Source organism: Urocampus carinirostris, chromosome 2, assembly GCF_059441175.1.
Source record: "Urocampus carinirostris isolate Australia breed hairy pipefish chromosome 2, RoL_Ucar_1.0, whole genome shotgun sequence".
NCBI lineage: Eukaryota > Metazoa > Chordata > Actinopteri > Syngnathiformes > Syngnathidae > Urocampus > Urocampus carinirostris.
The window spans coordinates 43,126,457-43,144,338 of record NC_142350.1 but is presented as its reverse complement, the minus strand read 5'-3'; the positions used below and the strand labels follow the sequence as shown (position 1 = coordinate 43,144,338).

At 41.1% G+C, this 17,882-nt stretch overlaps 1 protein-coding gene across 1 annotated transcript in view; it reads right to left on the bottom strand.

Annotated features, from left to right (window-relative positions):
• Positions 1-7,702: 7,702 nt before the first annotated feature.
• znf1035 (zinc finger protein 1035) overlaps positions 7,703-17,882 on the bottom strand; it is a 32,416-nt gene continuing 22,236 nt past the window's right edge. The window contains exon 4 of the mRNA XM_088326583.1: positions 7,703-15,960. Coding sequence (XP_088182709.1) covers positions 8,098-15,933 — 7,836 coding nt within the window. The 5' untranslated portion in view covers positions 15,934-15,960 and the 3' untranslated portion in view covers positions 7,703-8,097. The remainder of the gene's footprint in view (positions 15,961-17,882) is intronic.

The window sequence follows — 17,882 nt, the reverse complement described above, 5'->3', positions numbered from 1 at the left end:
TTGCCCGCTTTGAAGACCAGGCGCAGCACACAGCCACACAACCTCCGCCCCCCCCCCCCCCCCCCCCACCCCAACCTCCCCGACAGAACACACTACTGACCAACACTCCCCATCTCCCACCTCAACCAACAATTACCAGCACTCCCCAGCTTGCCCTGAGGGTCACGCCTAAGAAAGTGAGAGGAGTGCTCAGGGCTGTTAACCAAAGGAAAACCACTGGCCCTGATGGAATGCCAAGAAAGGTGCAGGAGGCTTGTGCTGACAAACTAGCACAGGTCTTCACAGGCAGCATCAACAAATCACTCGAACACTCAATTATCACGGCCTGTTTAAAATCTGCCACCATTATCCCTGGCCCCCAAAAAACAACAACCAACAACTTCCACCCCATAGAACATACCCCCGTCATACCAAAGTGCTTTGAGAAACTGGGCCTCCCCCCCAATAAAACCTGTCTTCCCCCACCATGGACCCAGACCAGTTCACATACAGGACAACGTATTGACAGAAAATGTAATAACCACTGCTCTTTCACAGTGCGCTGATCCACCTGGAGACAAAGGAGCGATGTTATTGACTACAGCTCATCTCCATCAGACCAGGCATCCTGATCTCCAAGATTGCTAGCAAGGGATCCAATATCTACCTGCTCATGGATTAAGGACTCATTAAACAACCGGCCCCAGCAAGTGAAACTTGGCCACCACCCTTCATCTGCCTGTACCCTCAGGACTGGCTCACCGCAAGAGAACATCATCGTCATATTCGCTGATGACACAACATTGGTGGGATGATAACAGGGGAGAACAAGGAGGCCTACAGGGAGGAGGTCCTGAACCTGGAGAGTGTGTGTGCATCTAACAACTTATAACTAAACATCTTCAAGACGAAGGAACTGATCCTGGACTTCCGGAGAAACATCTCTACCCCAGCCCCACTGTACATCTAAGATGAATGTGTGGAGTAAGTGCAGTCATTCAAATTCCTGGGGGTCCATATCTCGACAGACTTATCATGGGTGACGAACATGAAGTCTTTGTTAAGAAGGCCCAGCAGTGCCTACACTTCCTGAGAGTGCTCCAAAAAGAACGGCTAAGCACAAACCTGCTGATGACCTTCAACTGCTCCAACATAGAGAGCCTGCTGACCTACGCTGTGTGAGTGTGCACTCAAGCTGCACAGTAGCAGACAGGAAGCAGGCGACAGAAGGGCAACAGATGTTGCATAAAAGATCATTGGCAACCCACTTCCTTACCTTAAATTTACAATTCCTGATGCCCGAACAGAGCAAAAGTCATCCTAAGGAACATTACTCACGCCAGGTTCCATCTGTTCAACCTGCTAGCCTCTGGTCGGTGGTACCTATCCATTCAAGTCACAACGAATAGACTCAGAAACAGTTTCTATTTTGTTCTATTCTATTCTATACAATGTCCCCCTTTAAAGCAATATATTCAATATTATAAGAATTGAAAAACTCCAAGTGCAATATGGCTAGGTCAGTAGTTTTTTTCCCTCTAAATTTGACAAGTATTTTGTTAAATTAAAAAAAAAATTAATAAAATAGCAAGTGAAGAAAAATCTATTTGTATGTATTTAGGATAGAAAACCCCAAGGAATCGACTGGTGCAAACTTTACCACAACCCAAACTCAGGCCAGAAAACAAGCAGTGGAGAGAGCAGTCAAGAGTTGCGTCCTCTGTGATGCCCCGAGGACCCTGGTGGTTAAGGGATACTTGAACTAATGTATTGCTAACCGCTACTTGAATGGTCGAATCACAGGGGACAAAAGTAGCACCCAAAGCAACCTTTTTTATCAATAGTACTTTTATTTGAACATTTATCAGAAACTTATATTTAACATTTGCGTTAAGCAGGCTAGATGACAACACGCTGAATGTTTCCAGCAGGCCGTAGTTTGCAAACCACTGGTTAGATGATCGTTACCTAGATCACCCTTTGTAATGATGTTTTTTTTTTTTTAAATAATCCTCTCATTTATCGGAAAGTAAGATGGGGCCAGCCAAAACTCCAAAGCAGGGGTCACGAACCTTGTTGTAGATGAGAGCTCTTTTCTGTTATTCATTGGTTCTATCATTTTGATATACGTTTGTTTAACAACTTATGTTGTTATCATGTTATTACCAGGTTTTAAAAAGAAGTCAACCACTTCATCGTGTCAGTTAGAAATCAAATTGACTAGAAAACCACATTGAACCATCACTGGTGAGTTATTTTCAGAACCAGTTTGTGGGCTACTAAGGTGGTCTTATGGGGCACTACGTAAGAAACCCCTGCTCTACTGCATCCGTGGGGTGATATATTTTAGCGCAGCATAGTTTGGGAAGTGACGCTCTGCTTAACAACTTCCAGTGATCAAAAACTGAAGGACATTGATTGACATGATTTGATTCCTTTTTTTCTCAGGTTGGTGTCAGGGTCGTCTTGCAGGCCAAAATCAATCTGTTGTCTGGTCTGATACAGCATGTGGGCTATGTTTGACTGCATTTTTTACTGTAATTGGCTATCAATGACCTTGTAGTGCAGGAAGTTGGTTTGAAATCATACCTTGCTATATTTCACCGGCGTGGTGCAGAAAATATTGAAACTTTTTTATGTGTGGCCTAGTACCAAACGACTCAAAGCCCGGTACCAGCCCGCAGCCCAGCAGTTGGGGACACCTTCGTTTAGGTTAAAGGTAAAAATCCACCCAGACCAGACCAGCAGGCATTAAAGCCCAAACCATCCCGTGCCCAACCAATTAACTTGATTTCAGGGAAAAAGCAAAAAGCAAACCCTTATTTTCACGTTTTATAAGTGAGGAGGAACAGGGTTCTTTTGGCCAAGCGCACAGACGCAGACTGTGCAAAAGGGGACTGAATTCATTGCATGGAATCTCCAAAAAGCAAAAGAAACAGAGAACAATGAAAGGTTAATAATTTAAAAAATTAAATCAGCAAGAGAAGCCCAACCTGAACCCTAACGTGATGAATGACATTTCAGGCCAGGTTCAAGCTTAAGATCTTACTTCTACCTTGGTGTACTGGACTCTATTTGTAATAGAAAGCAAATCAAACTTAGATTGGTAATCACAAGTCACGTAAGGGACAAACGAGTCGTGACTGGACAATGCCTGTGATGATGTGGTGTGTGAACAACTTCTAGCACATGTGTTATTCTTTGGCAGTATTTGTAGACCTAGTTTTCTCCATGTGCCTACCTTGAGTCTCTGATGATGTCATCCGTGCTGGCTGCTATGCGCAAGAACCACAATATAGACGAGCGTATTTAGGTGCAACCTGTGACTAGCTGTTACATCCTAACTGCCCCAAAATCAGCTGGATTTCAGAAAAAAATTGGTATGTCGGTGCGCTGGGCTTGGACAGACTCAAAAAGGTCAATCTTATGCTTGGTAAGGTGGCACCCCAGCGTAGAGGCCACTTTTGTCTGACAAGCAGAGCAGGGACATAACAAAGAACTCACTATATTTTCTAGGAAAGAAGTACTGTGACACATTGATAAAATATTGAAACTGTAATTTCTAAATGGTGCATTACACTGATCCCTCACTCACCTGGACAGTGGCAAGGGTGCTGTGAGGATTACATTTTTGGACTTCTCCAGTGCCCTCAACACCATGCAGCCTCTGCAACTTAGTGGTAAACTGACAGAGATGGGAGTAAGCTCACAACTTGTAGAATGGATTATTGACTATGTTGGAATTATATACATATATTTATCCTACAGTTGACATTAATATGTTATAAGTGTTCTCAGCAATTTTTGTATAGTTTTCAGCCGTAAGCTGTTCTTCAAGGCCATGAGTTGTTTTTTGTTTCTGTCTGTTTCACATTCCAGTGGGTGCACCCTGACCTGTGCATGCCATAACTCAAGTTGTTTTTCACCAAGAACCTTAATATTAGAAGGGAGGGTTCGGAGACTTCTTCAGAGTGAGGAGATTTGTAACAGCCCGGTCTCCGCCGCTCTCATTATAATGATTAATAAAATAACCAATTCTCAATGACTGATTCTCTATGTCTTCTTTTATTTCAGAGCGTTTTATTAAAAATATTGGGGACTTAAACCTAACAGACTACCTGACAGGCAGGCCCCAGTATGTGTAACAGGGGGGCTGTACATCGGACACTGTGGTAAGCAGCACGGGATCGCCGAAGGGGACCGTGCTATCTTCGTTCCTATTCACCCTGTTGTATATGTCGGACTTTCAGTACAACTCTGAGTCCTGCCAAATGCAAAAGTTTGCTGATGACACCGCTATCGTGGGATGTATCGGAAGTGGGCAGGAGGAGGAGTACAGGAAATTGATTCAGGACTCTATCCAATGGAGCGACGCTAACCACCTGCACACCACCAAGACCAGGGAGATGGTAGGCTTCAGGAGAACTAGAACTCACCCGGTTCCAGTAACAATCAAAGGAGAATGTGTAGAATTTGTCCAGACCTACAAATACCTGGGTGTGAAGCTGGACAATAAACTGGACTGGACTGCCGACACAGAAGCTCTATGCAGGAAAGGTCAAAGCTGACTGTACTTCCTCGGAAGACTGGTGTCCTTCAACATCTGCAAAAAGCTCCTGCAAATGTTCTATGAGACTGTTGTAACAAGCGGCCTCTTCTATGCGGCAGCGTGTTGGGGAGGCAGCGCTAAGAAAGAGGATGCCCTCTTGTCTTAAGCTGGTGAGGATAGCGGGCTCTGTTGTGGGCACAGAGCTGGACAGCCTGACAACTGTAGCTGAGAGACGGGCACTGAACAAGCTGCAGTCAAATCATGGACAATTCATCACATCCACTAGACAGCATTATCTCCAAACGGAAGAGCAGCTTCAGCGACAGACTGCTGTTACAGTCTTGTTCCACGGACAGACTGAGATCATTTCTTCCTCATGCCACGAGGCTCTTGAACCCCACCTGGGGCAGTAAAAGCCCACATTAAACCCCACCCCTACATTTGCATATCACCTTATTTTTATTACAGTGTGTATTTTATGTAGCACTATTTAAATACTCTATACCAACGTTACATTGGGTATTTATGTATTCTATTTCTTTTACTTTATTATTTTATTTTGACATAAGGGGTTAGACTTTTCAACTGCAGAATAGTAAAGCCTGAAGCAATAAATGCAGGAATAGTATTTTTCTAGTGTGAATGAATTTTATCAACTGTCATTTAAGTCACTTTTTAGATCAAGAAAGACAACTTTTCATGACACTTTTAAAGGGATTTTTAGTTTATTTTTTATGCATTTCTGACCCTTCATTGCTATACATTACAGTTGAATTCTAACATGTTTTGCTGTCATTGTTCTGAAAGCCAAATGACTTTGTGAAATGAGTTAAGCACCAGTGCTCTTGTTAAACTCACAAGCTTCTCCAACGGTTCATACTAATTAGCTAGCTCCAACTTCATTAGAAGCATACAAGGAGCTTTAATCTTGGCGGCATATGGCAGATTACCAATGAACCGGTTTGGCTTCTTGTGAGAATAAAATATTTTTTGCTTGACGTGAGGAATATGTACAGCAGTCATCGGTGAGGAGGTGCAAAGTGTGAACATCTTTTAGTTTGTACAAAAGAGAACCATAAAATCTGGGACGACAGACAGCAACAGAATAAGAGTCGTGCTTTAGCTCCCAGTATCTTAAGCCAGTACTAACCGATTCAAAAGATGATTGACACATGAGTTAACCAATAAAATTCCCAACATATATGTATGCAATTTTTCAATGTGTATTGAAATCAGTGTCGAAAGTAAACATGCGTAAATGTAACTTGGGATACATTTTACACACCATTATTACGTGCAAGTGTGCAGTAATTGACTGACTTCTGGAAAAAGAAGTCAAACATTTACAACTCTTTCATAATGTCTGAAAAAAAATCAGCCAGAGTAAAATACACAGTTGCAGAGTTTTTATAGCTGTGAATTTGACGTTTCGAAATGGCTACTTTCGGAAAGGCTTTGGCCCACCCTTAGAAGAATATGTAAAATACTATGTTTAATTTTTTAGATATTGATCAAAATTGACCAGATGCCAGGTAAGGCTTTAAGCTATTATCTCACTGGCATTTGATTGCAAAAAAAATTCAGGCAAGAAAAAAAAAATTCCGTGTGTTCAAACTCCGATTACGCAATGTTAGTAGCACTTGCAGTGAATAGTTCAGTTTGGGAAGTCTAGAGTTCTATTCAATAGCTTATGATGGATGCCCACCTCATACATTTCTTTGTCCTTTCCGACTGCCTGGTTGGTGGTGATACGAGAGAGGACGATTTGAGATGAGTCAGCGGACTAGCGTCTGGACCTGAAGCAGGTCAACGTCTGCATCGACCAGCCAGCAGAGATGGTAAGCTGCGTCGATGCAGTCACGGACTTTAGGCTCGAGGAATCGTTGCTGTCATGCACTTTCTGGACACATTTCTATATATTACCTATTGTTTTCTTTTCTTGATGTTCACTATGTTTAGTGTACTGTTACCCAATGCTAAATCTATTGCACCCTGGTCATCCTGGAAGGGGGATTACCACCTCTCAACATTGCTTTTTTTTCCTTATGCTGAGGTTTTTGAGTTTTTCCTTGCCCGCATGTTGGTTTAAGATCAGGCAATGGTGTAATTGAAACACCATTGCCTGCAGTAATGGACTAAAATGCATTTGCTTGTCAGTATTCCTCGTGTGTTAAATAAAACTCAAGCAACCCAACATTGATGCAGGTGATTTGGAATGATGGATGCTTTGTTTTTGATGGATAACTTCCATCGCTGTGCTGTCCTTCAAAGAGACATTTTGTGATTAAAAGCTATACAAACAAATGCAAATTGTCTTGACTTGAAAAGAGACCAGAACCACCCATATTCTCCAAACAGTTAAAGAACAGCATTCAATTTGCTTTGGTTACGTCTTGAATTGGGATTTTAGGCGAATTTTACAGGAACGTTAAGGGGCTAATATTATGCAAAAAGAAAAAGAGAATGAGGGCTGCGTCACAGAGTAGTGTCTGTTATTTTGTCATTGGAGGGTGCTGCAGTAATGGACTAAAATGCATTTGCTTGTCAGTGTTCCTCGTGTGTTAAATAAAACTCAAGCAACCCAACATTGATGCAGGTGATTTGGAATGATGGATGCTTTGTTTTTGATAGATAACTTCCATCGCTGTTCAATTCAGATGTATAAATTGAAGACTTGATTTGTGGGTGCGAAAGTTGAAATAATCTTAGTGCATTGTCAATGTTGAATAGAGTAGTCTATCAAACCTCACTTTTTGCTATGTAATATATGAATATTTTTGGCAAAAATAGATTAATTTTTCTCAAAAAAAATGTTTCCAGACATCATTGCTGTTTATGTATGTGATTTGTATGATTGCTGTTTTCTTAAGTATTCCTCAGCTATTTACAAGGAAAGATATTACAGATGACAATTGAAAAAAAAAAAACGAGCTCACCACTGTGTTCAAAGGGTAGGTAATAATAGCGGCTAGTAATCCTGAATTTATGGAAAATGTTGAGGGATGAAAATCAGACTAAATTTATAAAATATGAAGTGACAAGATACATTTTATATCGTTAACCAACCGGGCAAAATTGGGATGGCGTCCCACCACAAATGAAAATTTGTTTTACACCCTCCTAAATCAATATGAAAATAATCAGTTAAGTCAGTCATTGCAAGTCATAAACATGTTCAGGTCAGATCTTTTAATTTGATTGAGCCATTAGTCAAATGTACACAAATGGACAAGTTAAACAAGTAAACTCACCTAAGTATATACAGAACCATGTATCGGCAAATGACCTTAAATAGACTTAAAAACAACTTCTTAAGCTTTGAAAAAAAAAAGCTTTTGCTATTATCAGTATCTTTAACAAGACACAATTTTGTAATTCAAAATGAAGAAACAAATAATGTACATTATAAGAACAAATGTATTCAAGAACATTTGGCCTAGCTCATTTTTAGGGGGCCAATTATTTCATTTCTATTTACATGATCAAGAATGCTTGAGAAGAACAATCTGAGGTTAAGGAAGGCCGAGACAGATACGACAAAGAGTATCCAAGAGATGTTACCTGGAAATCTAAGCATGTATCTTTTGGTGCTCCTCCAACAGGTGGGGAAAAGCAAAGGCCTTGTCACATTCAGTGCATTCATATACAATTTGGCCAACGTGGCCTTCCTGATGCCGCAAAAGCTGAGTCTGGTGTGTGAACGACTTGTAGCACATGTCACAGCGGTACTGCCCTACTTGTTGTTCCGCATGCTTTCTCATGTGTGATGAAAGGGCTTGGGGCGTGTCAAACTCGGAATTGCACTGGTTACATTTCAGCTGGCTTTGCTGTGATGCTTCAGACGATTTTATGTGCATCTTTCGCACATGGATTTGAAGACAATGGTTTAAGGCGAACGATTTGGAGCAATGCTTGCATTTGAATTGTTTCTCATTTACATGCACATTATTTTGATGCTCCATGAGACAACCTTTTGAAGAGAACCGCATCGAGCAAGCGTCGCATTTGTATACTTCTTCTTTGACGACATCAATGTTCTTCTCATCCCAAGTATCCAGTCTTTTTATCAGCTCATCAGCCTTCACTGCAGTCTCCACAGTTTTTGTCTCTTCAGCAGCCTTGACCACAGTCTCCACAGTTTTTGTCTCTTCAGTAGCCTTCACTGCAGTCTCCACGTTTTTTGTCGGTTCAGTAGACTTCACTGCAGTCTCCACAATTTTTGTCGGTTCAGCAGCCCTCACCGCAGTCCCGACAGTTTTTGACTCTTCATCAGCCTTCACTGCAGTCCCCATAGTTTCTCTTTGCTTACGGCAACACGGGTGTTGGCGAAATGCATTACTCCCCACAAATGTCTTATTACATCCCTTGCATTCAAATCCAGAAACAGATGGATGCTGTGTTTGCTCATGTTCCTCAAGCTTGTTGTTGGTAGGAAAGGTCATTTTACAAAGTTTGCATTTAAGCATCCTCAAAGAATGGGCAGGAATATGAGATATCAATTCGGCAGCCTGAGCAAAAAACTGCCCACAAACTGGACATTTGTAGCAATTGGAACTATTTACAATTGAATCACTCTCCTTTTCATGACTCTGTAGGTGGTTGAAGAAGAGCTTATATGACGGATAAGTGACATTACAGCGGGTACATAAATACTCGCTTTTAAGCTCCGACTTTTGATGGGTGACCCTGTGTTGTTCCAGGTGGGAAGGGTGAAGAAAATATTTACAACAATCGGAACAAGAAAAGGGACGGTCCTTTGAGACCTTGCAACCATGTGCTGAGAGTTCCTCTGGGTCTTTGAAGCGCTCTTTGCATGAACCACAGCTGTATTTCAGGTTGAGATTTGCAGGGAGACTTTCAAGGTGAGTTGATGACTTTTCAGCTGAATGCGAGGCCTCACTTGTGCCTATATGTTGTTTTCTGTGCTCGACCCGACTACTCTTTGAGGGGAACACTTGATTGCATATGTCACATGGGAAGTTTTCTTCCTGATGTGTAGACATGTGTTCGGCTAGGTGGGAGGCTCCTGAGAAGCCTAGATGACATTTGGGGCAACGATGTGGACGACTTTTGCCATGAGTGTGTTTGTGTTTGCGCAGGGCAAAAAAGGACACAAAACCCCTTCCGCACACCTGACACTGCAACTCCGATTTGTGCATCCGTTTGTGGGACTCCAACTGAGAAGCCTGGAAAAAGCATTTGCCGCATTCGGCGCATTCGTGAGGCTTTTCACCAAGATGACATTTTTGATGATCTTCCAGATTTTCCGACGTTGAAAATGTCTTCCCACATACATGGCATGGAAAGTAAGGTGCAAAATCCGAGTCACTATCTCCGCTACTGCCATCTTCACCACTTTCACAAGCCACAAGACTACTTTCAGAGTTCTTTAGCTCTTTTGGGTGCCTATTTTGGCAATGTCTTTTGAGAGAATTCTTGTTGACATAGGTATTCTCACAGAATTGACAAGCAAATGAGCGGTCCCGGTGGTCTTTATTGTAATGATTACCAAGAGATCGTATGGACCAAAACCTAAACTTACATAGTTTACACACAAACGGTCTGTTTGGATCATGGTATGTTTTATGGATGTCAAACTGTGTCAACGTGTAAAATGAAAGAGAACACTGCGTGCAAGAGAAACTCAATCTTAGACCATGAATTCCCATGTGTTTCTCAAGTTCTGCATCCCCGCTAAAGTCCCGATGACACTTTGGACAGGATTTGGCTCTATTCGCCTCTTCCTCTCGCCCATGTTCTTCAAGGTGACTGATGAGCATCAAGCCATCGGTAAAGCTCAAATTGCATTCTGAACATTGGTACTGAACCACTCTTTTGTTTGCACTGCTTTGTATCTTATCTTCAGCTGGTGTTTGCAGCGATACTTTGGATTCTTCTTTGCTTGGGGACTTTCTTTCCAAAAGTCCAGTGCCTGTCTGCGATTCATCTTGGAAGTTAGGCTGAATTACATTGAAGTCTTCGCTAGGGGGTAACAAGTCCAGCTTCTGAACTTTAGCCTTTGTGGTAACGTAGCCTACCCTGCATTTTCTGCTATGGTTGCGACGTAAATATTTATTCCAGAAGCCTTTTTTACAGTTTTTGCATTCGAAAGGGGGGTCTTTTGAATGCACACGATAATGGCCCATTAGTCCCGCTTTATTTCCAAAGGACAAATTGCAGACTCCACATACAAATGATTCAGAAACATCAACAAACGCGTCGAGTTTGCATGTCAAATTATTTCCATCACTGATTTGTTCGTCTTGGGTATCATCTTTTTTATTGGGTAGTTTTAAAAACTGATGTTGGAGAGGCTCATGAGCTGCTGGTGGATCAACAGTTTCCATTTTGTGAGCATTTAAAAAATGTTCCTGAAGTTGGGAAAATAAAGAAAAGGATAAAGAGCAGTATGCACAGGAAAAGCCTTTTTCGAGGGTTTCAGAAGTTTCCTCTGGTATTGCCAAGTGGTCGGGTAGTGTGGTACACGTTCTTTGATGATCTTTGATATCTTTCTTTGGGAATGCTACTCCGCATGCTTTGCAAAGTTTGATGTTGCACCTGCGACAATGGCGTTTTAAGTAGTCATACCTGATGAATCTTAAACCACAATCGCAAGCAAAAGGTTTCTCTCCAGTGTGCAAACGCATGTGTAGCTTTAACTTTGAGCTGTCAGGAAAACGAAGGGGGCAATAAGTGCACGAATATTTGTGATCCTTTCCAGAATGAAACTGAAGTTTGCATGTAGGTTTTCCCATATGGAGTCTCTCGCTAACATTTTCTGATGGCAGGTTATCCTGCGGACATGTAGGCTCTTCCTCACTAACCATCTCGCTATGATTTTTTGATGGCTGATTATCCTTTGGTGGTGTAGGCAACGTTTTCTTAAGTGCTTTTCTGCAGTTTGAATGGTTCATGTGGTGTTTCATAGATCTTTCATAACAAAACTTTGCATCACAATGCGAGCACTTATACAATTTGATAGCGTGGAATAATGCGAAATGGCGAGACAATGAGGACTGAGCTGGGAATCTCTTGGAACACACTTTACAGTCTAAAGTCTGCTGATGTTTGGTTGATTCACTGGCAAATCTTTTTTTCCACCCCTTGCCAACATCATACTCGCTGATTTTTGGAATCCGGATTTGTAGCTGCATTAGTTTTCCTTTACAGTGAGCGTGATGTACTTTAAGATAATCATACCGTGAAAAGCAGCTTCCGCAGGTTTTGCAGTGATATGGGTTGACTTCATTATGAGTCAAAATATGACGTCGGAGGCTTCGTGGCTTGACAAATGCCTGTGTGCAAAATTTGCATTTGTACTCATTGCCAGATTTTTCAACATATATCTGTGCGCCCTTTTGTCCAACAGACATGTTTTGCATTTCTGCCAAAGGCTCATCATTAACTTCCTCTTTTGAAACATTACAGTCCTCTTCATGCTGCAACTGTAATGACATGGCTGGAAATTGTTTCCCACAATTCCCACATGAAAAGGGTTTTAGGCAAGTGTGGGACATGCTGTGTTTTAATAATGATGATTTGAACCGGAACTTCTTCGAACAGTGAGGACACGGATATGGAAACATACGAGACGCATTTGAGGATTTTTTAGTAACAGTCTGGCTTTCCACGGGTTTGTTTTGACAGGTGATGCCATTAGCCGAGGTATTGTCTGGTTGAGCCTTCTTTTTACAAATCAACTTGTGACGATGAAATTCACTCAAACCAAAGTACATCCCACAATTGACGCAGCATTCCAGAGTATTTGAATTGTGACCTTCCAGGTTATGATTGAGGTGGCCTTTCCTAGAAAAGAATCGGGAACAAATAGCACCATTATTCTTATAGGGTATGGATTGCTTTTTGGTACTAGTTTTGGGGGAAATTCGCACACAACTTTTCGCATGAGTGTCCAAGTTTGGCTTTTTATAGAAACCTTTTCCACATTGAGCACAGGAATAAGGTTTCTCACCTGTATGTTTCATCATGTGAGAAAGCAAATAACGGCGCTCTTTGAACTTTTGATTGCAGTATGGACATTGACGTGAAGTTATGTGTGTGAAACTGTGTTTCCTTAGGGAGCATCCGTCTTCAAAAACCTTATTGCAAAGGAAACAACTTAGCACCTTCGATTCACACGCCTCTTGTTTGAAAACACATTTTTCATCGGTTATATTTTTGCTTTCTTCAGTATTTGTCCTGCTTAGAGTTGTTAGCCCTGGCTTGTCGGGAGAGAATGACGACCTATACTTGATCATTTTGTTCGAGATTTTAGATTCATGTCTCTTCACATGCTCATAAAGATGAGACACTTGTTGGAAAACTGAAGGACAAGCATCACAATTATATAACTGTTTGGATTTGGGACTTGACAAATCTGAATCGGATTCATCCTTCTTAACCTCCACTCCCTTTACAGCAATGCCTCCATCAGTATCAAGATTACGCCTCTTCTTTGATTCAATTCTCTTCTGTGATAATCGATCAAGACATCTTCTTAAGCAAAAGCTTTTTATATGTCTATATCTACTGTACGATTGACTAAATCCAGTACCACACAGAGGACAGATATATTTGCCACCATTCTTGCCCTTGCTATTAACAGCAGCCTGCTTGACACAGTGACGTAAATGTCGAGCTCTGTTGTAGGAGTATTTGAATAGTCGAGGACATATAGGACATTTGTATTTAAGATTTTCAATATGTGCGTGTTTTTCTAGAGCTGTTTTTAAAGGGTTCTTAGATATTCTTTGACATAATTTCATCATAGTATCGGTTTTCCAAACATATGTAGTGTTTTCCTTGTGTACTCTGGAATTGTGCCTCTTTACTCTCTCCGGAGTTGAGTATTGTTTTCCACAATGAATACAGATATTAGTTCTGCAGATATCAAATATATTCACATAACATTTAGGCAAGATTTCAGGCAGCAAAAAGTCCATACTTGTTTTTTGTGCTGGTAAATTTGCACGTAAACCTGGCCTAATGACTTCATGGTCAATGGAATTTACCTGGGGATTTTCTGGTTTGAAATTCCCGCATTTAAGTGAGCTCTGGTGTCTGTTTAAAGAGCTCTTCTGAGAACAATAGACACCACAGCGTTCACACTTATAAGGCGTTTCACCAGTATGATTCCGCATGTGCTTTACATACTCAAAAATTTTTGAAAATGTCTTACTGCAAATGTCGCAACAATGTTTTCTTTTTGCTTTAGGTGTATCAGAAGTCAGGTGAAGTTTTTTGATTTTGTTGCCCTCATCCATGACTGACCGGTCATTACCTAGAAGGTATTGATCAGATGCCTTGCCGAATTGGAAGATCTTTTGTGAGTGTCTACAGTGATGGTGTTCAATTAGATGATCAGGACTGTAAGTTATATTCTGGCAGATTGCACACTGATAGAAATTATTTTGTGACGGTTCCATTTTATCCATCATTACAACAGGTTGCAGGCGTTTTCTCATTCGTAAAGATGATATAAGATCAAGGTATTGTTTTTCTGGCTCATCTAAGCTATTGCCATTTGATTGGATTGAGTCTGTGTAAGTTGAATGTTTTTCAAAATGTGTCTCAGAAAGCATCAACTTATCTTCCTCGCAAGTCTCCATCCTATCAAATGGGGAGCTCGCAGGTTCTTTTTCAGAGCGCACAGGACTTTGGGGTGACTCGAAAGGACACTGCAATGAGTTTTCCTGGGAATCCTTATCAATGTTGGAATATTGCTTAGTGCTCAAGTCACTGTATTTTGAGGATTCAAAATAATTTGATCCGTTTCTGTAATCAACATGCTCATCCAAGCGAGTAGTGTCAAATGTCACATTGGTATCAACTTTGTCACAAATATCTGTTTCTGTACTGAGGCAGGTTTGTTGTGGCAACTCTGTGATGAAATCAACACTTGGATAGTTATTGCAATTGTCAAAAGCATCACAAACCAATTCTGTTTTATCTGGAACAGAATTTGAACTCCTGCATAAACTGTGTTTGCCACTGGCATCACTCAAATGACCATCAGAAACCAGAGCAGCGTTCCAGGTATTGTCTGGAAACACGTTTTGGGGAGGCTCATTTTTTGGTAACTCCAAACAGAAACCATCTGGGTGACAGTTGGAATCCAACATATTGTTGCATTCCGTTGGTTCAAGGTCAGCATTTTTAGAGTGTGACTCTGGGGAATCCGATATTCGAGCAGTGCCCGACTTTATGTCATTGTCCCAACCTATATTTTTTGTATCCAACAGGAGAGTGTTCATCTCCACGCTTTCACTATGAATTCTGAATTGTTTCGAATTTGTCTTTGTATGTCCTTTTAATGATTCCTCCTGCAGCAGATCACATTCAGTATTGCAATGCTCCTCAACAAATGTAATATCGAGGTTTTGCTGTCCAATATCGTTAGGGTTATCTGGGACATTATTTTCCAGGGAGGACGATTTCTTTGTTTCCTCTATCCCATTCTCATCTTTGGAATTTGCAGTTGATGTTTGCATGCATTGAGTCATTATGGTACAATGCTCTTTCCTATGATTTTGGTGATCCTCCATGTTTTCATTGCCACTTACAGAGATGTCCGAGAAGTATCCCTCAATATGGTTGTGCCCCAGATTTTTCATTTGTTCTTGACTTGGAACCCCTGCGTCAGCATTACAGTCCTCAATTTGCCTTTTCTCTACAATTGGAATGTGCGAGTGGGACTGATTTTGTACTGTGTTGCAAACACCATTTGGTATTGAACTTTTGTCCGTCCCCAGTAAACATTCAGCTGCATTTTCCATCTGAATCGATTTTGGTGCACTTGGGAAAATTTCTTTAACCTCAGTTGAAGCAGTCACTTTTTCTGGATGGGTAAAAAGCCATTCTAATGGGTTGAGTTTTTTTGTAAACTCAGGTTTCGTCTGTGGAGTTGGAGGGGTCATAAATGTGGAAGAATTCCTTCTTTCATTGAAATCTGCGTCCGAGCAACTACTCACATCTGAATAATCCTCAAGTAGCGATGAAGCTAAAAGTTCACAGTTTTGCTCAATTCCTTGAACCTCCCCTAAAAAAGATGAGGGCAAATGTCCAGAACAATATCCATTGATGTCCACATCTTTATTTTCTGTGTCTTCACACCTCTCAGAGGCTTTTTGTAATGCAAGTTCTCCATCGGGGTAAGATGTTTCTCTGAAGAAGCTGCTGTAAGCACAATCAGGAGTTGAATTTTCAATTCTGGAATTTGATAAGTTTGTATGCAATGTAGAATCTGTTGATGGGGCACTGTGTGAAGCTGTGGATTTGGAAAGCTCAGTGTGGCCTGCAAAGATCTCCAAATGCTGGGCTATACTTCCGTCTTGCTCTGTCAGCGTCTTTGAAGCTGATGACAAGGGTGTGATTGTTTGAAAATATGAATCCCACTCATGAGCCATTATTCTCCAGGAGTCTTGGTTTTCTCCCTGCAATGAAAAAAGTAGAATTCAGCAATTCAATCATTCCCCTGCAAAAGTATTGCAATGGCAAGGATTTCTTTGTTGTTATCTTGTACAAAAGAGATTTAGCGGTTGAGCTAAAGTCATTTTAAATGTGATTAAATTACTAAGAAAAAAAAGCTGGGATTTCCAACTTTTGACCGACATTTATCCCAAACCCAAATGTCCTAAGTATACAACAAATCAAAGGACTGGAACTACATGTACTCAAGTTCCACCTTTTGAGTACAGAATGATTAAGACTGCTCCGGAATAGCCTTACATCTAAAAGGAACTCTGAAAATGCAACCATAGGACATCTGACCACTAAGGTAAAACACACACGGAATTGAAAATACACATAGACGCAATGTGGTGAGAAAAACAACTCATCTCTTAATGCATATCGATAATGGAAAAAGTTGACAATTTTATCGTGATCTTTGTCGACAGAATCGTTTTTTCAACAGCGTGAGGAATTTCACATGGTTATATTCTTTGCCAAGTTGCGCTTGTGCAAATGCGACTGTCTCGAGTGGGAACATACAGAAAAGGCGGTGTCCTCATCAAGTGCGTGTAACAGAACTTTTAAAGTTTGGAAACATTTTAGCCTGGACACAGCAAATGAAAATAATTGCAAAGTAGACCCTGTGTATTATGGCGGTACCTTTAACATTTACAAAGAAAGCATGTCTTGACAGTAGAAGGAAACAGAGCCTGACTCGCCTCGGTAACATTCAAATAACATTGAGGCCAATATACCGTATTTTTCGCACTATAGGGCGCACCCCCAAAAAATAGTTTTTGGTCCTATATCTTCCATAGATAAGGCGCACCGGGTTATAAGGCGCTACAATGGGAACGTCGACAAAACAGTCAGCTGATTCAGTCAAACTGATTACCCCCTTAACATTCCCAAAGCTTGCAAAGAAGCAAATATGTGTCGTAGACACGTGCGGATGCGGTGTCCGTACGATGTCACTCAAATGCATCATTTCAAATATCATTCGGAAGGTTAAAGTCTTGGGATTCAAGAAATGCCAACCATTCCTTAGTTCCTATTTTCTTTTTCGCTCGCAACTTTACTGTGCATATGACAATAAACACTTGGAATTGAGTTTAATTACCGGGAAAATATAAAGCCGCATAGCTCACCTAAGTTCTCACGTTCAATAATAATACGCAATCATGGTCTTCTTACAACCGTGAGTGTAGTAAATCCAGGAGAGTAAAATGTTTACAAATACAGACTAATGAAACATGTTTCTTTATGGCGTAGTTTAGCAAGCTTGCTATTCAGTCATCTTTTTCGGCCAATTGCAGGGTTTGTTTAGGCCCTTTAGCCAATCCGAGGCTCCGAATAACTTCAGCCAATAGCGATCGATTCGACTGATGATTGACACATCTTTTTCGGCCAATTGCAGGGTTTGTTTCGGCCCTCTAGCCTATCCGAGGCTCCGAATAACTTTAGCCAATAGCGATCGATTCAAATGATGATTGATACATAGGTTAGCCAATGAAATGCCGGTATATAAATCCCAGCATACACCGCGGACTACTACACGTTCGGGGGATAATCGAGTCGGTGGCTGTTGCGTAAGTTGCGAGACCTTGTGATTTAATATTGAGCCATATATAAGGCTCACTGTATTTTAAGGCGCATGGTCAGCTTTTGAAAAAAATTAAGACTTTTAGGTGCGCCTTATAGTGCGGAAATTACGGTAATTTAGATGACATGCATAAAATTAATTGTCTTTAATGTCACTAATTTCAACATTGTATGCAACGAGAGACCTGAAAGTTAGTCCGCCCATTAAAAGCCACCTGCACTCAATGTATCATCCTGAAACAGAAGCACCTGTTTGAGGTTGTTAGCTGCAAAAGACATCTGTCCACCCCATACAAACAGT